Source organism: Lutra lutra, chromosome 1, assembly GCF_902655055.1.
Source record: "Lutra lutra chromosome 1, mLutLut1.2, whole genome shotgun sequence".
Classification (NCBI taxonomy): Eukaryota; Metazoa; Chordata; class Mammalia; order Carnivora; family Mustelidae; genus Lutra; species Lutra lutra.
Genome location: NC_062278.1, coordinates 12925947 through 12948981, shown reverse-complemented (window position 1 = coordinate 12948981; position 23035 = coordinate 12925947). Strand labels below are relative to the sequence as shown.

The 23035-nt window shown below is 47.1% G+C and overlaps 1 protein-coding gene across 3 annotated transcripts in view; it reads left to right on the top strand.

Moving 5' to 3' along the window:
* HUNK (hormonally up-regulated Neu-associated kinase) overlaps nucleotides 1–23035 on the top strand; it is a 98665-nt gene that overhangs the window by 48380 nt on the left and 27250 nt on the right. For all 3 annotated transcript variants that reach the window (XM_047721067.1, XM_047721076.1, XM_047721086.1), the window contains exons 3-5: nucleotides 4219–4274; nucleotides 9673–9808; nucleotides 21183–21310. In XM_047721067.1, the coding sequence (XP_047577023.1) occupies nucleotides 4219–4274; nucleotides 9673–9808; nucleotides 21183–21310 (320 nt within the window). The remainder of the gene's footprint in view (nucleotides 1–4218; nucleotides 4275–9672; nucleotides 9809–21182; nucleotides 21311–23035) is intronic.

The following is a 23035-nucleotide window of genomic DNA, read 5'->3' as shown; positions in this document are numbered from 1 at the left end:
GAGCAGTTTTAGGGTTACAAAAAAGTGCTAAAAGCATCGAGTTTGCCCATGCCTTCCCACCCCGCTTCCACATTGTTTTCCCTGTTAGTATCTTGTAATAGTGCAGTTCTTTTGTTAGAATTCATGAACTGGTGCTGATACATCATTAGTAACTAAAGCCCGTGGTTTAGGGCTCTCTCTGTGGTGTATAATTCTGTGGATTTTGACAAGTGCATGATGTCAGTATCATAAAGAATAATTGCACCACCTATAAAAAAACCTACTTCATCTATTCCTCCTTCTCCTCCTCCAGGCAATCGGGGATCTTGTTACTGTCTCCATAGGTTTGCCTTTTCCGAGGATCCATGGTTAGAATCTCACAGTGTGAAGCCTTTTCAGACTGGCGCCTTCCACTCAGAAACACACACTGGACTTCCTCCTTGGCTTTTCCTGACTCGATAGCTCATTTCTTTCCATTGTCTGGGTGGACCACAGTCTGTTCATCCATTCACCCACTGGACAGCTTGGTCGCTTCCAAGTTTTGGTAATTATGAATAAAGCTGCTTTGCTAGGAACATTTATGTCCACACGTTTTTGACTCTTTGAGCTAATAACTAGGCAAAAAGTACTTTTAAAAATATGATTTTAATGCTTTTTTCCCTAGAAGTCAGAAGGAAAATATTCACCCCCTCCTTCTAGATCTTTCAAAAGACAAGGTGGGAGGTAGAAATAGATGAAGCCAAAAGCGGTCGAATGTTCCTTTCATTTGGATGGATTAGGTTCACTCATCTCCTGGACAGAGACTAATGGAGCTCACCTTTAACTAGTCATGGAATCTTTAGGCAGTTACATTGGTGATTGCTGAAATCTTCTAGACACATTGACAAAAGGGCGATACAGGGGCAAACAGCCAGTGAACATGTTTGCTCTGAGCGTTCGCCCCAGGGGTTGAAGTAGGTTATTCCGGGACGCGGTGGGTGAAAATGAAAACCGATTTCGTTTTTTTCATTTTTGCCTGATCATTACATTTTATACTTCCTCCCCTGCTTTTATGACATTTTCCTGACTTCAAAAGTGGGCTTTTTTTTTTTTTTTTGCATTTTTTCTTATTTTTAGTCTCCCATTTATATCATTCTTCTAATCATTGTGGTTGTTCTCTAGGCTTTTGTGGTTCCAGAATTATCCAGCTTCGCTTTATAATGCTCAGCAATTGCTTTCTATACCTCACCTCTTTAAATTGTTTTTCTCCATAGTGTATGTTCTGAACCAAACTTCTCCTTCAATACCTTAGTGTGGTTTCTCTTCTTTCCAGGGAAGGAGGTTGAATTTCTGTAGAAACAAACTGTGGCCTTCCTTTAGATTTAAATAGCAGTGCTGCTTTATAATCAGTTTTCACAGGATCACAGTTTGGGCTATTGCTGGCCCTCTGTTGTGTGAGCGCAGGCAGTTTTTTTTTTGGAATTACCGTATATGCTTGAATATAAGGTCGAATTAGATCGTGTCCTGGTTCTCCTCCAAAAAGAGGAAGTTTCTCATTTTCAACAACAAAGTACTACTGGAAAAGCCACAGTCACCTGGACTCACTTATGACTTAGGGAGCTCTAGAAATCTCCCAAGGAAACAGAGAGAAAGGGAGGCCAGGACATTTACAGGGCTTTAATGATAACATCTCACGATTGGACCTCACCATTGTGAGGGTTTGGGAGACGACTCTAAAAACAATTCACTGAGTGGTTAATTTATAGATTTTAAATGGGTGCTTATTATTTAAATGGCTTGCAATAAGATTACCAGCAAGTGATTCAAAAAGCGCTTTGTGACAAACATCCAGTCAACTTTAAGACCGTGCCACTCTGGTAATATGGCACGAAGACTCTGTCATCCTGGTCCTGGCTGTGACGCGTTTCAATGAAACTGTTTCATGAACTGTGAGGGTGTGGGAACAATATTTCTAAAGTTAATGTTGTGGTATATTCACTTAAAGCCGATAGTGCAGCTTCGTAGATAGTCATTTGATAATTCCATTGCATTAAAAAAAAATTACTTAGTCGTGTTTTCCAAAAACCTGGGGGACAGAGTCTTCCCATTGGAAGAACAAGGGGGAGATTTTTGTATATTTGGGGTTACCCTGCGTTTGGACATGCATGATACCTTTTATTTTATTTTTTAAAAGGATTTATTTATTTATTTATTTGACAGACAGAGATCACAAGTAGGCAGAGAGGCAGGCAGAGAGAGAGGAAGGGAAGCGGGCTCCTCAAGCCAGGACCCTGGGATCATGACCTGATCCGAAGGCAGAGGCTTTAACCCACTGAGCCACCCAGGCGCCCCACATGATACCTTTTAAAGGCTGACGTCGCATTTAGATAATCTGTGTACTGTTTCAACTGGATCCAAGTGGAAGGATCCAGTTCTCCCCTGCACCACCCCCCAGGTGGGTGGGTGTATGCAGATTGGAAGATAGCCATATTCCCTATCTGCAAGTTTCAACTCAGACCGTCCTTCTCATCCAAGTGTCCAGCCCTAAGGCTACCAGCCATATTCCAATTTTGGAAGACATTGGACACTTTTTAGAGCTCACCTTTTTCTGCACTTGACTTCTTCCCATCTTGAAATGCTTCCCAGTGCTTCCCTTGCTCATTCCCGTGACAGCAGTGTTTCTGACTCCCACCTGCCCCCCGCCCCACCCCCGTTCTCTCCCTGGGCAATCTCATGTCCTTTCAAGACTCAGCTTCCCCTTCCCACGTACTGAGGTTGAAAACTGGTAGTTTGCAGGCCATGTCTTGTTTGCAAGGTTGGCCCATGCAGCATGGTTGTTACTGTTTTGAATGTGAATTTGTTGCCAACATTTAAAAACTGGGGTAAAATCCAGATTTCTAGCTCCTGGCTAGAGCTGTCCTGGCTGGGACCAAGCTGTGAACAACTATCCTCATGACATATGGGACACTGCTCTCCTGTTTATGAAAAGTCCTGCTCCCTTTTGTCCCACGACTTTGATGTAGTGTTGTCTGTTGCCATGTTTGCTTATGATTATGCTATTCTATTCCTTACCGTAGAGATATGAGGAAAAAAGGATTTCTTTTGCCTATGCCTCTGTTCAAAAGTGGGAAAAATAGAAAAACTGGACCAAGAATGCCGTGTGTTTCAAAACTATGGAAGAGAACATGGTGTGTGTGTGTGTGTGTGTGTGTGTGTGTGTGTGTGTTTGTAAGAGAAAGATGTTCTTATATATCTAATACTCATGGTGTGTCTGAGTTGACAGCTTAAAGATGCTTATACTGTAATCATCAACTTAGATGGTTTTGATGACCAAATATATACTTTTGCTCACATTTTTTTCTTCTGAAATCCTAAACAATCTCTTTGGTAAAGTAGATTCATTTGTATTTACTGAGTGCCTGGGACGTGCAAAGGTACTGGGGTGCAGTGGTGAGCAAGGCTGCCATGTTTCCTGCTGGCTAGGAGCTTATATTCGGCTTCCACAGATCTCTGAGCCTGATCAGCCTGAGCCTGAACACATTTCTCCCATCCACACTTCGAGTTCCCTCAGTGTCCGTGATCAGTCAGAATCACCCACAGATTATTTAACAATCTTCACCCCATCTGCAAACTTCATTCCTTTTGGGTATGTAATGGTAACATCCACTCAGGTGTAGTAGGAGGCATTAGGAGCCGACATCCTTGTTGTCCATTTTTCTGCCTGCCATGATGTCTGCTTGCTTAAGTAGATGATCACCTGCCAATTTGTAGATGACACTTGAGCTCCATGGATGGAGTTCGAAGGACGGATAAATTTTGTCGTCTTTCAATTTGTTTTTTTTGGCCGCTTCCTTGAGTCTTTTCCTTCCCCCGGCCGGTGTCACTCACCAGCTCACCAACACGTGGCCACACTGGTATGTCCCCCAACTGTTACCGGCAGAGCCTGTCTCAGAATATTCTTCCAGCCTCTCCCAATCCCGTTTATTTAAATTCCAAGTTTCAGCTTTGTTCCCATTCCTTCCGGATTCTTCTCAGGATGCGTTCTGCCCTCAGGGCTCTCTGCTTTTCTGAAATCCTTTGGCTTTTTCAGTCTGCATCCATTAATTGTATCATACTTATAAATATTTACTTGTCGATCGTGTGAGTTTTGGTAGCAGGCTTTGGGGCTGGTTCAAAAGTTCCTTTGCCTTCAGAAGCAAAATGTTACTCCATGATTTCAAATGTCTTATCTGAAATGCTCTGTGGTTTTGTTTATTTCAGGGACTTGAAGATAGAGAATTTGCTACTAGATGAAGACAATAATATCAAGCTGATTGGTATGACTTTTTTTTTAAAAGCAAGATTATCCTTTAAGTGTTGTGTTGTCAATTCTCTGTTATTTATTGCTGGATTATTAACTTTGAAAATGATTCATGGTCCGTTTCTCATCCCAGACAATACTCTAGGTCACCTCCTTTTACCTCCAATTATTTAATAATAGTTTTGAAAGTGAAATTAATTTTAATAATAACCATAATTGGGAAGGTAGAAATACAAAATGAATTTCGCAGCTACAAGTAAGTATTTGTTGGTTCCGTGTTCCGTGGATTGTCCGGACTTCAGCTTTGCCTACACTCAGGTGGATCCGAATTTTACAGTGGTTATTTTTATTTTGATTAACCATAAAACTTCTTAAAAATAATGGGAGGGGCGCCTGGGTGGCTCAGTGGGTTAAAGCCTCTGCCTTTGGCTCAGGTCACGATCCCAGGGTCCTGGGATCGAGCCCTGCATCGGGCTTTCTGCTCAGCGGGGACCCTGCTTCCCTTCCTCTCTCTCTGCCTGCCTCTCTGCCTAGTTGTGATCTCTGTCTGTCTGTCAAAAAAAATAATGGGAAATAGCTGTGTTCAGAAGTCCTACTCTTAGCTTAGCCATGGCTGAATTCCCTTTCCGTGAATATCGGGGCACCGAAGTAAAAGGGAACCTAACTAACATTCTGTGTTTTAGCCAAGCCCATCGTATAATGGTGGTTGTGCAGAGAGAAATCCCCACAGAGGGAGAATTTAGAAGGAAGGTAATCAGAAGGAAGTTCCAGGATAGACTGAGTCATAATTGGTTCATAATTCAGGGTCCATAAGTGAGGTCACTCCATGACTCATTTTCTAGAAGAATTCCGTTTTTGTTTGCCTGAATGATTGCTCTTGGCAAAAGTCTCATGGCATCATTTTTACACCCAGATGTGAGCCCCATCATTGGTTCCTCTCTTTTCTTTGTTTTTCCCACCTCAGGTGCAAGTCATTTTTTCCATCTCGATGGCTTGAAAAGGCTTTATATTAGGAGAAAAGAGAAGGATCAATAGAACAGTGTGAATTTAACTCTTGTCCCCAAGAAGGAAATTTTGTTTGGCAACTACTAAAAACCATCACTAGACTCTCTGAAACATGTCATTCAAGTAACCCAATTAGATTCTTGGGGTCCCCAAACCAGGAGTCCTTGGCTGGCTGATTAAACACCACCGACAGGGGTTAATGAATGAACATACTGATCTTTAGAAAACTAACCAGAGGGAGCCATTTTTTTAAAAATTTCCTCCCAAAGATTTTAAAGATCAGATGCTTTGTAATGGAGAATTCAAAGAGTTTTCTTTTTATTGTGTTGTTTCACTGTCGTGTTTCAGTTGTCCCGAGGGCCAAATACAGAAACATTAAACAAGACAGACGTTGACATTCCTGTGGATGTCTTACTGGTTCTGATTTCCAGCAGATCATAAGAAAGTAGGCCACGTGAAGGCCAGATGTCCTTTATAGCAAAGGCTAAGCTCACATCCCCCGTGCACCGTCCAGATTGAGGCTGAGGCAGGTCACCAGGGGCTGTATCTTTCTCCTAACCTGATGCTACTCCCGCTGCCCCTTCCCTTCCCTCTTGCCTCCCTTCCCCTGGTGGCTCGCTCTCTCTTTTCTCCCCAAGTGATAGCCCTGGACAATCACGTATGACCCTAGAAATGCACTGTGGAATGAGCGGTGTTGAAAAGCACAGCTGTTTTTGTTGGTTAGAAGGGTGCTCAGAAGATTCTGGAAGAACCAGTCTCTGTAGATGGCGGATGAGTAGATAAGTAGCTCACAGGTTGGCCTCCTGACAAACCCTCTCAGAGCAGAGCCATGCAAGTGAGAGGAAGACAAGCCCTCCATGCTTGGGAGCCCACGGTTCCCCTGGAGGAGAGCAGGATGGTGGATTTGGATTCGGATGCCTCAAGTCATCTCCGCTCAACATGGCAGCCAGTGGACGGGCACCCAAGCCGGGACGCAAGCGGGTTCTGTCCGTGGTGTCAGAGACCACGGTTTCCAAGACTGCTGGCAAGGAGGCTCTGATCTTTGGATTTCCCATTATTGGAGTTTATTATGTGGCTCCCAGTTCCCTTATGACCAGGATAAACCAGAAGTCTTACCGCACACCTGTAATCTGAGGAGACGTTACAGTAACAGAGAGGACAACTGGGAATTGCCTTGTGTTGGCCAGTGTCCGATTTTCCCCATTTTTTTTCCCAGTGGGTCAATCATGAAGCTAGTGGTGGGTGCAGGAGGGAGGGAAGACCCGGGGTCATGTGCGTTTTCTTGCCCCTGGGTCAAGCCATTTGGACCCCATGTTTCTGTGACTGTCTTTTTTGCAACTCGAAAGCTCTTTGAACCTTTTCTTCAAAGGAATTACCTAGTTATTTTTCAAAGATGGATTATAGCCCTTTGCATTGCCTCATATAATAGTTTTCCTTCTTTGAAATAATTCGATTTAAATGCATTTACTTAAGCCAGGTCCGCCATGTTTCAAATAAACTAGAGCTAACTGGGGGTAAGATCTGATTTAATCAAGATTTTTTTTTTCCCCTTTCAGAAAAAGCAGTCTGATATTTGATGGTTTAGAACGGTTTTTCACTTTGGTGTCCCACAGCAGGGTTCCCTGGGACCTTTTGTGAGATTCGTTTTGTGGCTCTCGGAAAACTGAGGCTAGTGGGCTTCTCTATTTACCAGATCTAATTGGGGCAGACCTGGGTGACACCCCAGGAGGCAGACCTCTCTCTAGTTTCACCGTTCTAATTATAGGCGCGTGTGTAACATTTTAATCATTACCCTTATGGGTGTGAAAAGGACCGGTTATTTCTCTATGATGTATTTTTTTTTTTAAAGATTTTATTTATTTATTTGACAGAGAGATCACAAGTAGGCAGAGAGGCAGGCAGAGAGAGAGGAGGAAGCAGGCTCCCTGCTGAGCAGAGAGCCCGATGCGGGGCTCGATCCCAGGACTCTGAGATCATGACCTGAGCCGAAGGCAGCGGCTTAACCCACTGAGCCACCCAGGCGCCCCTCTATGATGTATTTTAAAGGAAACCCTTCCAGGGAGGTCAACCTTAAGTCATTTAAAATGCAGATCTCTCCTCCCCGCACCAGATCAGCCGCTAATTTACCTTTTTGAAACTGCTTGTGACAAGGCAAGGCGCTGTGTTCTCCAGCTTGCCTGGGAGCAGAGCGAGGGTAGGGGGGAGTTGAGGGGGGTAGGTAGGAGGGTCGGGGGTGACCTGGTCTCTTATCTTGCCTTGCCCTCTTGGTGTCCCACAGTTCTTCTCAGACCCCAGTGCGGGGAGGCGCGGTGGAGGGAGAGACCTGAATGAGGCGGTCCTTTGCTGGGAATGGCACCCCGCTGAGATTAGACAACCGAGTCTTTTGATTTAATGTCAGAAATCTAGAGAGAAACTTTACAGGACTCCTAGGAGATCGGGCCTCTAACATGACTGCGAAACTTCCCTTAAAATGTTGCCCCCCAAACAATGTAATCTTTATTGCATGGTGCTCTTTCTGCATTTGTTGTTTTATTAAAATTCCTTTAGGGTGATTTGCAGATCTAAAACACTTAAGCAACCATCCAATTTCAAGCACGCGATGATTTTTCCTCTTATGAAAAGATTTGCCTTTCCAATTTTTTCCCGTGTAGGCGATACCTCACGGTCTGAGAGGTCTGAGAACAGGCGCCCTCAGATCCTTTGGCACAGAGCTCTCCCCTTGAGATGGTGAACTGGGGACCCCGTGGCTCCTGTAGGAGCCTTTTTGGGCAGGTTATGTGGGACCTACTGGTATGGACTGGGGCAGGGAGGGTCGGAGAGGGGAAGGAAGTGGGGGCTGGGTGGAGGTGTAGGGGGGGTGTAGGGAGCAAAGGGAAATCATGAGAAAAAAAACATGAAATCATAAAAACCGGAAACAAAGGAAGAGTTAACTGTGTCCACAAGCAGCACCCCTGGGTGGTTTGCCAGTCCCCGGGGTAGGTTCTGGTTCTCCGTCTCCAAGCCTGGAGCCTTGAAGAGTTTTCTGTGCTCTGCCTGGTGGGGGTTCTTTTTAGGAATGCTCCTTCATGACACAGCCTTAGCCAGCGACTGTGGGGAGAATTTCTAATGGTGCCTCTTGACCTGGGGTGTGAGTCACTTCGTGGACTTAAAAGAGTCCCTTTGCGCCCTGTCCCGTCTTCCTCTGTTCCTGAACCTTCCGGAGCGGTTAGAGCACTCATGCGTGTGCAGGTGGTGGCCCGTCAGTCAAGGAGAAAACACAGTCGTGAAAGCAGGTGTAAATCCTGCTGGTTGAGGAAAAAAGACAAGGGTTTTGTTCAAGACACATGGAGCCAGTCTCTGGCCACTGAACCCTGTGGGCAGAGTCTCCTGTTTGGGGGACGAGAACCGTAATATTCACGTTGAAGTTCAAAGGAGAAGCCATGATCTGAATTCTGGGAGTCAGCAAAGATTGAGGAAAGATGTCAGATGAGGACAGGACACTGACGTCGTTGATCACCTGTCAGTTGCCGTATCCTGAGGATCAAAAAAGTAAACACTAAAGAAAAGCTTTGGAGGCATCGGGCTCTTCTTGGCTTTTCCCATTCGCTTCATCATCCGAGAACAAGGCAACACTAGGAGGTCGCTTAGCTGTCTCTGGCATTAGTGTCCCAGCCAACACTCAGCGTCGTCTAAATCGTCGGGGGTATGGTTTTCCCTCTTCCAATCCCCACGTAGGGCTACGTGCGTCGGGAGCATTTTCCAATGACTTGCATAACATGAAACATGGAGCTGGAAAAGAGTCAAGTCTACATGGGGGGAATCGCATGACACCCAGGGTGACGCTGACCCAGCCAGAGAAAACGGATCTTCCGTCTGCGCTTCGCACGTGGCCCCTTGAAAGCCAGATTGCTGAGTCCGAGGCCTCCGCACGTCCAGATTGCTGACTCCGAGGCCTCCGCACGTCCAGATTGCTGACTCCGAGGCCTCCGCAGGTCCTCTCTTCTTGCCTTTAGTCCTAGAAAGCGAAGCCTCCCTTTTTTTCCTAGATGACTCATTTGCAAGGCTTGATGAAAATATGTTTTGGTGCAACATCGTGTTAGCTCGAGCTGGATCTTACAGTGGGGCCTGATGTCAGATGTTTCCAGGCTTGAGACCCGTATCCGGAGGTTATGGTCTGCAGCTGCCCGTGTTCCTTTGGGATCCTGACTGATGTGTCAGCCCGAGAGAATGTTTCCTTTCCTGCTGCCTTCTAGTTGTTGGGTTTTTTTTTGTTGTTGTTCGTTTGTTTGTTTTTGTTTTTGTTTTTTTGTTTGTTTGTTTTGTGGGTTTTTTGTTTGTTTGTTTGCTCGTTTTGTTTTTGTTTTTTTCCTTCCGTCTTCTGTTTCACAGTTTTCTAACTCAGAGGCGGTTTTGTCTTCCCCTCTTTGCAGACTTTGGTTTGAGCAACTGTGCGGGGATCCTGGGCCACTCCGACCCGTTCAGCACGCAGTGCGGCAGCCCGGCCTACGCCGCGCCTGAACTTCTCGCCCGGAAGAAATACGGCCCCAAAATTGATGTCTGGTCCATGTGAGTTATGACAGTGCCCTTCTGCCGCGTCCGCTCTCCCTTTCTTACAAAATAACCTCTGAGTATTCGATAAGAAGGGTGTCGTGTTGCCTGCTCTGGGACAGATATCCAGTGATTCCTGGGGCCTGGCTTCCCACCTCTGTGCTTTCTGGTTGGTTCTGCACAGACCACCGGAGAGGCGTTTGCCACAATTCATTCCGTTGCTGGCGAGACAAGAAAACAGGGTTCTGAGCTCCCAGAATTCATGTTCTGGTTTCAGGAGTCACTCCTGTGGTTCCCTTGCTTTAAAATCATCTCGAGGCTTTCCAGGGGTTCCAGAAAGCAGGCTGCCTGTGCCTCCCATCCAACCCTCCACTCACGAGTCCTCAGGCACGCTGGCCTTTGTTTCATCTCTCCCACGTCTGGGCTTTGCACCTGCTAGGCCCCGGGTCTGGAATGCCATTTCCCGGATCTTCAGGTGGCCTGTCCATTCCCACGTTCTGGTTTTAATCCAGTGTCCCCTCCCCTCCCCCACAGAATGCATCGCTGAGTTCCCTGTGAGAAAGGCCCCCACGATGCTGTCTCCTCACCCTTGCAAAGCCCTTGCTAGCACCCATGGCGGCCTGGCATTTTATGGTTTGTGAATCCATTTAGTGTCTGTCTCCCCAGTCGGGAAACGATGCTGCGTGAGCATGGGGACCTGATGGGTCTGCTCTGCAGGTGTCCCGCACAGCATGGGCCTCCTGGGGCAAACTCAGTCACCGCCGAAGGAATGAGTCAAGGGTTGCTGTGGTGTTGCTGAGTCTGGGTCCCCATGGTCCCCACGCCGAGTGAGCCCCTCAGCATCAGGTGTGCATGGTACAGGGAGCCGAGCAGAATCCTGGATTCCGGGGTGGGGATCAAGTTCCTCACCGAGAGGAGACGGGCTGCAGACAGAGGGGGGCTCCTGATTAAGGAAGCTGATGATGAGGGCGGCTTGTTTGAACCCAGAGTATGTGGATCCCGTACATTTCTGGAATTCCCCTACTTCTCTCCCTTCTTGCTACCCGTCCCGTCCAGTTTGGAGAAAAGGGAACCTTTGCCCCATGCGTGGTGTATGCACTTAATCCTCATGGTAACCCAGCGAAGCTGTTACTCTCTGCTCTCCCCATTTTATGGAAGAAGAAACCCATCGCAAGAGCCAAAAGTAAAATTTCTTAAGGTCACGGGGCTACTAAGCGGTGGAGCTGGGGATTGAACCAGGCAGACTCCGGGGAGGGGGTCCTAGGGGGGGCTGCTGGAATGGGTGGGAGTGGGGACAGGAAGTCCTGGCAGAGGAAGCCTTCTCCTTGAGGTGCCCTGGGTTGTTTGGTCGGGACTGGTGACTCACAGGCTCTTTATTCTGGGCCCAGAAGGGCCTCAGAATCCTTCTTAGCACAATGTCAGAAAGCACTGCCAAGGGATCAGAGTCGACCCTTGAGGTGAAATCCATTCTTGTTGCTTTCAATGCTGAAGAACTCTCACGCGTGTCTGGTGCATGTAGATATTTATTAAGGGAGGAATATACACGTTAGAGTCTGTAATCACCTTCTCTCCTTAATAGTCGGGGAACTCACTTACGCTAAATGGAGAGCTATACCAGGGACCATTGGTGCACAAAAAATAAAATTAAAATAAAAAGGCTATGGAGCACAGGGAGCCTGAAAGGCCAAGAGTTTCCAAGGCGTGATGTAACAGGTGGGTGGGCGGCATAACGGCCACGGGAATGAGAAGCGGCAGCCGCAGAGCCGGTGACAGTGTCCTCCTCGGCCCTGCTCTCCCTGGGATGGAAGGATAGGTGTCAGCACAAGTTGTCATGGTGACGAGGCTCAGCCTACAAAGGGGGACCTTTCCGCTTGCAAAGCAGGCAGCTCCTCGCTGTCTAGAAGCGTTGGTAGAGGGAAGGAGCCTCGTGGATTGTCAGAGCCTCAGGGAAGCTCCTGGGCATGTTTCACCCGTGTGGAACCTCTCGTCCCCTCGTGCTGACTGTAAGATGGGAAGAAGCCGACTCTCCTGTCTGGGGAAATCCAAGGGGCAATGAAAGGCACCAGCTGTAAAAGGCAGCATGGGGTGAGGGTCCAGTGTGAGCTCAGGCTTCGTTCCTGCCCCTCCTGCCAAGTCCCTGGACTTGGGAAAGAAATCCACATTTAGGGACCTCAGGGGCTCTATTTCTCAGTTTTTGGGACCCCATAATTCAAAGAAAGGGGCCTGGTCTCCTGCTACCCCTTGTGTCCCCCTCCGTCCGCCAGAAGCAGTGATTCCATGGGGAACGTGGCATTAGAGGAGGGAGGGTGGAGGGGAAGCTGCGGGAGGGATGGGGGTGCCCCGGAACGCTCGCTTCCCTCCCCCACGCTGGCTTCTGTCACCATTGGGCTGTCTGGAGCTGCTGGATGTTTCTTTACTCACCTCCCACTTGGTTGCCTCCCCCGCTCCCCCCCCCCCACCCCGCCAAAAAGGTGATATGCAGCTTCAGGTCTTTTGAAAAGCTCCTATCAGGCCTCATTCTTGGTCTTGGTGTCAGAGATTGATGTGTGGGGAAGTCTTTGACAGAAAGTAACATGCCATATACACCTTGGTCTTTCGTTGATGGTGGCATAGCTCTGGAGGCTGCGGGGGGGAATCCCAGGTAGACCAGAGACTCCGTGTACTGGTACCCTGCGGTGGGGAGTTGTGGTAGGAGAGTCTCTCCCTATTTAGCCGAGAAGGACTCTGCTTTATTCTTATGAACAAGGTTTCCCTGGAGGAAGTCTTGGTTAGCTGACCCTGGAATGTTCTTTAGGGGATGAGGCCACAGGACCCAGGCCTAATTCACAGGGATGGCATCGGTGAGGCCCCTTTTAGAAGCTGTTGATAAAGCTTAGAAAACAAAAAGAAGCCACATGAGCCAGAGATAGCTTACCAGCAGTTTGTTCATTTGGCAAATAGGGGTTGAGCCGGGCACTGTGCCGAATTCTGAGTGCACAATGGGGAGTAAAACAGCCAAACAGCCTTGGTCAGTCCCTGCTCCCATAAAGGTCATTATTAATGCTCATGTCCTTTGGACGGAGTGGCAGGCCGTGCTCCAGGGGCTTTACAAGTATTAACTTATCTCATCTGCCTAACAACCCTTCAAGGGAGTGCTCTGTGATCCCACTTTACAGATAAGGAAACTGAGGCCCAAGGAGTCTTGGGCTCTCAGACAAGTGGCACTGATAGTGGGTATAGAGCCAGGATTTGACCAAGCTGGCTTGACGCTAGCGTTGGCCTTAAATGGTCACTTTTCACTGCTTCTACTTCTACTACATTGTGCTTTCTCTCGTGGGGTTTACGTTCTGGTGGAGCAGATGGTTTTTAAACAAGCTATAAGCTGGGTGTGGGAACGGCTGTGGAGGAGGCAGGTGGGATACAGCAAAGAAGAATGGGGGTGGCCTCCAGGGGAGGAGACCTCAAAGCCAGATCCTTAGGATGAGTAGAACTGAATTCTGGGGAGGGGGAGGTGTCAGGGAGAAAGGCCCAGGGCACAGGGAGCAGGATGTGGCAAGGCTGGGTGGGGGTGGGGAGGGAAGGTGTGGGAAGGGGGTTGGGTTTTGCCCTAAAGGTCGTGAGAAGCCACTGGAAGATTATAAGCAGGTGGGTAACAACATGTTACGGACTGAATTGGGTTCTCCTCCCAAAAGATATGCCAGAGTCCTAGCCCCCATTGTCTCAGAATGTGATGCTATTTAGAGAGAAGGTCTTTATAAGGGTAACCCAGTGAACATGTGGTCATAAAATCCAGTCTGACAGATGTCTTTATAAAGGGGGAAATTGGGACACAAGAGAGTCACAGGGGGACGCCATAATGCTGCATCTCCAAGCTGAGAAATACCAGATTGCCAGAAACCACCAGAAGCTCTGGGAGCAGCATGGAACAGGTTCTCCCTCCTGGCCCTCAGAAAATACCAACCATGCTGACTCTCTTGGCTTGGACTTCAAGCCTCCAGAACTGTAAGAAAATCAATTTCTGTTGTTTAAGCTCTGAAATCTTGGGAAAGGCCAAAAGTAAACTGATGAGTCAAAACTCACCACTCCAGATCTCAAGAGCCATTCTCCTTCCCAGGAAGTAGGAAGTGATTCCTGTACTGAATCAAGTTCACTAACAGACGAATGAAGTAGACCAATGGGATTCTTGGTCATCCCTTACCCAGCCGAGTGGAAGCCCCCATCAGCCACCCAGCTGAGAGCCCCATGTGGTTCGACTGTAAATCCAAATTCTCAAGCATTGCTGCTACCCATAGGTAAGAAGTTACTGGATGTATGAAAACCAGAAACAAAGACGACCAAAAAATATGCAGAATTTCATTCACGTGATGGTGGAAGGTTCCCCCAGGAGTAAGAGAGGGCAAGGCTAGTGCATGAACAATTTTCGAGAAGCGTCTGTGTCATATTTACTAACCTTTCAGTGGGCAAAGCAGGCTGCGTGGCCAACCCGGAATCAAGGGGAGAGAGAGAAGCTTCCACCCTGTGATGGGGGGAGTGGTACGGAATGTGTGGGATTTGGGTTTTTGTTTTGTTTTGCAATCGAACACACTTATGGATTGCTATGGACTGAACTGTAGCCCCCCCCCCCCCAAATCCATACATTGAAGCCCTAATTCCCCAGAATTAGGAATTGAAGTGGAGCCTTTGTGAGGTCATGAGGGCGGAGTGCCCATAATGGGTTAAGGGTCCTTAGAAGGGAGAGTCCAGAGAGCTTGTTTGCTCTCCGACAGTGAGGACAAAGCAAGAAGGTGACTATCTGCACACCAGGAAGAGAGCCCACCACAGCCCCGCCATGTTGGCTCCAGGCTCCGGAATTGTGAGAAAATGTCTCTTGGTTGAGCCACCCCATCTGTGGTATTTTGTCGTGATGGCCTGGGGCCACTAACACACGTACTTACCTACTTGCATTACCCGTAAACAATTCTGGCTTTTCAGGGGGCCCAGCTGCGTAGCTGGGTGAGTTCAAGAAGCCATCAGAGGAGAGTTTAATCTGCGTCTGAGGCATAAAGTGGAGTTTGCCAGGTGGAGGAGAGGAGAGGAAGATTTCCAGGCGGAGGGAACAGCATATGCAGAGGCTTGAACGTATGAAAACCTGATTACGATCATTCTTGATCCTGGAGAAAATGAAAAACTTCAGAACCTTCTTTAAGAGATTAATTTTCCACTGCTTTGAGGTGTTGTGTCTGAGATACTGGTTGGGTTTCTGTTTGGTGCCCACGACTTTGCTGGCAGAGTTGGAAATGGAAAACCCAAAGAGAATTTAATTTAAAAGGCCGTTTAAGAAGGAGAGTGAAAATGGAACCAATTTTCTTTCTGGGTCAGACACTGTTATTATAAAACATCCTTTTTATCGTTCTGAAACAACAGAATGAAGAATTCACTTCTCAAATCAAGAGCAAACTTCTGCCTCCCAGAGGTTTGGACTTTGACGGATGGATGGTGCCTTTCTCCAAGATGTCTGGGACTGACTTGGGAAGAAAACCAGCTTGTCACTCATGGAAATCTTCGGAAGGAGAGCTCTTTCCATTCATTGGGCCCCCAGGACCCTCCTCCTCTAGTGAATCGGGCATTAACAATGTCAGTTTACTATTTTCAGTGGTCTTCATTTTCATTTATGAGTATCTTCAAATCATTCATGTCTTACCTTAATATCTCTAGTGAACTTTGAGATGTCAGACATGAAACCAAAAATGTTCATTCTGTGGTAGTGAACCATTTTTATGGTTAACTGACTTTTCCTCAGAGTGGCATATATGCTAATTGGAAAGAAAAAACACTAATGCAGATGTACTTTTTAAATGAAAAGAATAAAAATTAACTTTATTTTCAGAGCATTACAGTGCCCTTTTGAGAACTTTGGTGAATCTCTAAGAGTAAGGAAAATAGAAATTGAGAGTCCAATCCCCAAAACATTGGAAATGTTATATTGTTTCAACCAAAGCTGCTCTTTGCTCTCCTGGGAGTGCCTGGTGGGGGGTGGGAGTGGTAGGGGCGAAGTATTTATGTGAAGACCTGTGCCTATTGGAGGGTGGTGTACAACACACCCAGACCGCCACCCCAGTCTCACTGAATCTCTTTTCACTTACTGGGAAAAATCTCTCCCCAGTGTTGTCCCTTTCGGTAGACAAGTTGGCTGAATGGGAGCCATCTTGTTGCCAGCCCTGCTCAGGCATTTAGGCTTTAGACTCTGTTTTGTTGTTGTTGTTGTTGTTGTTGTTGTTTAAGATTTCATTTATTTATTTGACAGAGAGAGATCACAAGTAGGCAGAGAGGAAGGTAGAGAGAGAGGGGAAAGCAGGCTCCCCTCTGAGCAGAGATCCTGATGCAGAGATCGATCCCAAAACCCTGGGGTCATAACCTGAGCCGAATGCAGAGGCTTAACCCACTGAGCCACCCAGGTGCCCCTAGACTCTCTTTTGTAAATGCTGACAGATATCACCAGCTACTGCAAGTGGTCAAATGGGGAAGAAATTGCGTTTTCTCTCCATTTATACCCCCTCAAAATGGCAGGAGAAGGAGGTAGAAACAGGAGACCTATGACTTCTTTTGTATAGCTTAGGGCTTTTGACTTTTACCAGACAGATTTCCTTTAGCTTCTAAAATTTTTCAGTTATAAAATCTCAGGCTTTTTTTTTTTTTTTTTTTTTTTTTTAGCTAACCTGTGGATGTAAAATGGAAGAGGGAAAGGAGGAAGGAAAAGGGAATAAAAATTGTTAAAATCCACAACAAATTACTTTCTTCACAGTCCATTTTAAGGAGCAGTCATGAAGTTTGAGATTTTCCAAATGGACAGATCTGTTCCCACTCTACTTTCAAGACTTTATTTTATTTTTTAATATTTATTTATTTGACAGAGAGAGAGAGAGAGAGTGGGGATAGCAGCAGGCAGAGGGAAAAGCAGGCTCCCTGCTCAGTGTCTGGCTCTGTACCCCGGGTGGAGTCTGCTTGGGAATCTCTCTCCCTCCTCCTCTGCCCCTCCCCGCTCGCACTCTCTACTAAATAAGTTTTAAAAATATTAAGCAGAAAAGCTATTTGTGATTCCTGGGGGCCCCATGTCTGCCACGGAGCAGTTAGAAAGCCCCTGGACCATATTTCAAAAGACACATCAGGAAATTCTGAACATGTCTTGGGACTCCTACTAATTCTGTGGGATTACAGAAGTTTATAAACTGCATTCCGCATTTTTCCCTTGGTATTCTCACATACTTCTGAAATGTCAGAGGGATGAGATTTCCCTTTATCCCAATATTAAACATGTATGAAAAGCCTGGAGGAGAGGAAGGAAGACACTCGATCTAGTTTCTTTATAAAATCTCCTGGGACCGAATGACTCTTCACGTAGATTTCCATTATTAATTTGGCAACGGGATACAATTGTATAACAATTGTAGCTTAGTATCTGTGGTTTGTAAAAGTTTAGGGATGAAGCCCATCATGTTGATCAGGCACTGAGTCTGTACCAGGCCCAGAATCCAGTACTTTCTGTGGCGTAGTTCATTTGACCCTCATACAGCCTGAGAAGGAGGCACTGTTGTTACTGATGTTTTATAGAGGAGGGACCCTGGATGAGACCGCGGGGTCCTCTTTAATGACTTGTAACTGTTTATGCTGATGATAAAATTCTCCAAGCGACATGAAATTCTGGGAGTCGGTTTGGTAAAAGAATTGGTTTTTATAAAAACCACTCGCTCCATCGTGGTTGGACTCCTCTGCCTAGGGTCACCAGCACTGTCTTTAGAACAAGCATCTGTTTCCTTTATCTGGGGTCTCAGCCAGATAATGGAGAAAGGTGGTGACCGGAACGTCTTCTTTTGAAGCCATTTGGTGGCAAGGAGATGTCTCAAAGACACCTTGAAGAAAGGAACTTTCTTCTTCTTCTTCTTTTTAAAAAGATTTTATTTATTTGAGAGAGAATGAGAGAGCATGAAGGGGGGAAGGGTCTGAGGGAGAAGCAGACACCCCGCCGAACAGGGAGCCCGATGTGGGACTCAATCTCAGGACTCTAGAATCATGACCCGAGCTGAAGGCAGCTGCTTACCCAACTGAGCCCCAGAAAGAAACTTTCATAAAGGCTTTGGAGTTGGTCCTCATGTTACATATTACGTTCAGGTTACATATTACATCCTTCAGTCGGATTTCCCTCACATGATGACCGTAATGTCCTGCCTCCTACAGAATGTAGCACTATTTTATTCTCCCCACCTGTGACAGGAAGCTCTATGTCCCCTGAAGACCAAGGGAAATAGATAAGGTCATAGGCAGCATTCTTCAAATTGGAGTACCGTATACTGTTCTTGAAAGGGAAGAACATTCTTGGTAACCCACGGCGTTGACTTGAGCTCTTTTTATTTTATATTGACTTGAGTAATTTATATTTTATTTAAGTGTTGCTTAATGTACGTGAATGTATGCTACATAAGATTAAACTCCTTTTGTGTATGGCCCTGCACAAATAAAGATCCAAAACTGATTTACAAGTTAAATATGACCAAGACTGAAAGAATCCCCAGATAGTCAAATTAGTGGGGCGCCGCGAGAATAGAGTTGCTCTAAGAGGTCTGGGCATACTTCTCCTTGCTGGGCACAGGCGCTCTGAGCTGGTCGGCCCTGTGCTATGTGATCATTGGATTCCCCCCCATCCCCCATTTTCACCCTTCCAGTGGCTTCCAAACCTGACTTGCCTCTGAAGCCCCTGGAGGGCTTGTGACAACCCACAACCCACAACCCACAACCACGGCCGTATCCCCAGAGATTCTGGGTGGGGCCCCAGAATTTGCAAGATCCAACATTTCCAGGTGATGCCGCACACATTGGGAACCCCTCCTCCCAGAGTTCATTTCTGTTCCTTTCTCATTAGTCTGTGACAATAAGAGTGCTGTATTTGGGCAAAGGTTGTGTATTAGTAAACAAATGCAAAAGCAAGCTCAGAAATCCAGTGTGTACTTGGTTCTGTGGTGGCCGTCCGACGGATATATATCGCCAAAAGAACTAAAAAATAGAAGCCCTGAAGATGTGTCCTATATACTTCAGTTTGGGAAACACTGTACCTTGGGTATTATAAAACATTTACCTGTTGGTGGGGGGAATGATATTGTGTAAGTACGAGGCTTTTCGGGTCTAGGTGTGAATATGAAGACTAAGACAAAAGTGCCCAGACGTGAGCAGGGACAGAGAGGACCGGTTTTGTTCCACAACCAAAGGGGAGAAGAGAGAGACCGTGGCTTAGTACGGGGATGCCTTCCTCATGCCTAGAGTTGCCCTGAATGGAATGAGCTGCACTGGGAAGGTTGGAAACAGCGGTCTTGACAGCGGTTCAGGGGTCCCCAACAAGAACTCTGTGGATGTTCTGGGAGGGTTTCCTGTTCTAAAAGCCACGTGTCCAGGACCTTTCGAATGCAGAAATTCTATAGCTGGGTGGGGCGGGGGGGTCTTCTTAGTTTTCTCTCTTGTTGGACTCCAAGAATCCTCCCAGCCAAGATGTTTAGCTCTGGCTCAAACGTTCCCACGATGCAGCCTTGCAGGATAAGTCCTCAAACGCGTTACCAGCCCTAGTGCTCCATCCCTCCGCCCCTCCTGGCGTCTTCAGTTCTGTCACCATTCCCACCATTTGGCCCGCTTTCCAGGTTTGGGGACAACTTGGTACATTTCCTTCTGATGTCTGTCACTTTCTAGCCTTTCTCTCTCTGGCCTGCCCTCCCTCTTGCTCAGCCGTCAAGAGCAGCCTGCCGATTTACTGCCGCGGGCTCCTGCTCCCCGTCTGAACCCCTAAAAGCCACTTCATACCAGATGACTTCTCCGCAGGTTGTCTGGCTGTGGAACTTGTATTTGCCCAACATCTACTCCTGTCCTGGGGAGGGTATTCCACCAAACGCACAGGGAAATGCTGCCCTACGTGGCTCTGTGTATGCCTGGTTCATTCTTGTTTCCGGATCTTGTCCGCCCACTTACCATCCCCATCCCAAAGACGCAGAAGCTCACACTCAGATACTCGCCCCTTCCCCAAGAGGCCACCTGTCTTCAAGTATTCATTGAAGACCTCTTTCTCCCTTAATTGAACGCCTCTGTGGTCAGAAGCAGCAGAGTTTCTTAAACCCCCTGCATTCATCTCTGCTTGAAGAGATTGTGCTTAGTCACCTGTTGACTTGTTGACTGCCTGTTCCCACAATCCAAGATGGCAGGACCTTGTCTGGTTCACCGCTGCCCAGCACCTCTACCACTGCCCGGGGCAGAGAGCCGGCCAGCAAGTGTCTGTCGCCTGGACATTTGTGTATCTCTCTCCTTAACTCCACTGTGGGTTGCAGAGGAGGAACTGGGTCTTAAGAGTTATGCCTGCAATTTGAGAATGGTTTCTGGCTAGAGCCCGTGGGCTCTGTACCTGCCGTCATCAGGGCACTGTAATTCAGAGGTGCCTCCTGGAATTGGGCCCCAAGGGTCTTCATTTCAATCGGTCTCATTGGATTTGTTTTCACTGGAAATCCTATTGCCTGTTTTTAAAACATAGTCCCTTGGGCCCTTTTGAACGCTTGTGACCTCTTGGCGAGGCAGTCATTTCATCCCCATCAGGAAATCTCATCAAAATGATACTGGGTTTGCACATCAGGAAAATAAAAGTCCTCCAAGAAGATGTTGCCATTGGCTTTGGATATGAGCAGTTATGCCCACTCAGAAGTTCTTCCGACAACATCTGAGCTACAGGGGCCAGGACTCAGGGCCAAATCTCACAATGAAGAGTGGTATAAAAAATAAGAGTGGGAAGGAGACACTCCCCGCCCCCACCCCGCCGCCCGTGGAATTCTCTAGTTACAGGCGCAAGGAACAACAGGCCAGTTTGGGGGAGGAGACTTTTGTTTTGAAGGGCTGACCGGGAACTAGGCCTGCCAGCTGGGTTGTGACTCCCCCCGCCCTGCCCCCCCATGCAGGGTCTTGCCCTATATTTTTTGGTGTGCCTTCCTCCAGGCTCCACCTTGTAAGCCATCCTTGGAAGACCACATAATGGCAAGACTACTTTCCCTCATGTTAGCAAGCATGCTCACTCATGCTAACATGTTCCCAGCATGCTTCTGGTATTTTCCATAGAATTTCATGTGGACTTCCTTCCAGAAGGAAGGACATGGTTTCCCTTCCTTAGGGGGCAGCTCTAGAGGTTCCTTAGCCTCCTTTGATCTCCACAGTCCATTGTCCAAGTCTTCTCAGGCAAGCTTTTACCCATGCCTTTCGCTTTTGCTCCTTCACTGTGGCGCCGAGTTTTCTAGAAAGAAGGCCTCTTGAGGTCAGCATGAAAGTGACGGGGCTGAAACTTCGCCAAGCCCGTACCCTATTTGTCTTCCCCTCCCAGGAACCTCATTCTGGTCTCATGTTTTGGTGTCTCTCTCTTTAGAGGCGTGAACATGTATGCCATGTTGACCGGGACCCTGCCTTTCACAGTGGAGCCTTTTAGCCTGAGGGCTTTGTACCAGAAGATGGTGGACAAGGAAATGAACCCCCTCCCCACTCAGCTCTCCGCAGGTAAGGTGCCCGCTGCCGTGGCTTCCGGGTTCCAGGACCTGTGTGCCTATCTGATTTGGTCTGTCCATGAAACCAGTATTTACTTCACAGAAATGGTATTAGGCCTTTTCCTGGGATTAAACTATGACTCAGGGGTGGTTGAGTTTCCCATGGCTAAGCCACCCTTCATCTCACCTTGGTCCTTTTCTTCTCCATTATAACTCTGAACCCCCAACTTCCTCCTTTCTCCTTCTGCACAAAACACACTCATTGAAAGGATCTTGGAAAAATAATTGCAGCCTTGATTGTTTTAAATCTCACCATATTATAAGGTCGTCTTTGAAAAAAGCATTTGTAATCACATTTCTATTGTGCTTTCCTCGGTCAATTCCCTGTAAAGAAATACTGCTTTCGTTCAAGTTTGGTCTGTGATTTGTCTCGCTCTTTGAGGTTTGGAGCCTGTTTGAAAGTTTTTAAATATATGTAGTTTCAGTGGCTTGATTAGACTGAATCGTCAGGTGTGTTTGGCAAATAACTCTCGAATTTCAGGTGGTTCACGTTTCAGTAAACAGGTCGCCTTGAGATTTGGTTTCAGATCCAGTAAATTAACACAGTTCGTTCCTTTGTTTGGGTCACGATTCAGTTCAAGTTCCTGGCTTCAGGTTGGCCCTGGCGATCATTTAATTGGCTCCTTAGAATAAACAATAAACTCAGCTTCACTGAGATAAGGCATGTGACCAACCAACAATAAAAAAAAGTAATTATTTCAACTTACAATACATGGTTTAAAATATTGCATTTTTATTTTATCACTGTTAGGTATTTTTTCTCTTGAGTTTGTAAAGCATCCATGAAGCTGACCTTGAATTTATGCTTGCCAAATGGAATTCAAGCTGAAATGTGTTCTTGTGTTTAACGACCTAATTTGGTCTGTACTTTCCCCTTGGCTAGGGAGGGTAGAATCTCTTTGTACCCTTATGCCTGGAAAAGGCAGACAGAGCTCACTTTGGATCCCATGGAGACCCTAAGGACCTGGAGAAAGGCTTCTCGTTATTTTAGTCATGATAGGCTGGGCTGTGCTGCAGTAACAAATAGCCCCCAAATCTCAGTGGCTTCAGACGACAAAGACTTATTTCTCCTTCATGCCACAGATCTGTGGAGAACTGAGTCCAGAGTTGGAGGATTCCACCCCTCCTAGTCAGTCGGGGTCCCAGCCTGCTGGAGCAGCTACCATTTCAAACATACCAGGTCCATGTGGAGGAAAAGAGAAGTCTAGATCATATCTCGTTTAGCAATTAAGTCTCCCACCAATGTGCTGTTCATAACTCCTAGCTTTGTAAAGTGTATATCACCTGGCTTTGCCCTACTAAAAGGGATGGGGAAATACAACCCAACTGTGTGTCTAGGAGGCAGAAAACCGGTAACATCTGTTGAACATCGTGAGCATGAGCCACGGGCTGTGGGAGGAGGAGCAGGTGGTTTGGCCCATGGTTCCTGGGATGGGCTGTGCAGCAGGACAAGGGCAAGTAGCTCAGCAGTCCAAGAAGTCAGTCTCCTGACTTCAGAACTGACATTGTTTTGGGGTGCCTGGTGGTGCCATCTGTTAAATGTCCAACTCTTGGTTTTGGCTCAGGTCATGATCTCAGGGTCCTGGGATCGAGCCCCGCGTCGGGGGTCCCTGCTCAGCATGGTGTCTGAGATCCTCTCTCTCTCTGCCCCTCCCTCTCATGCTCTCGCTCTCTCAAA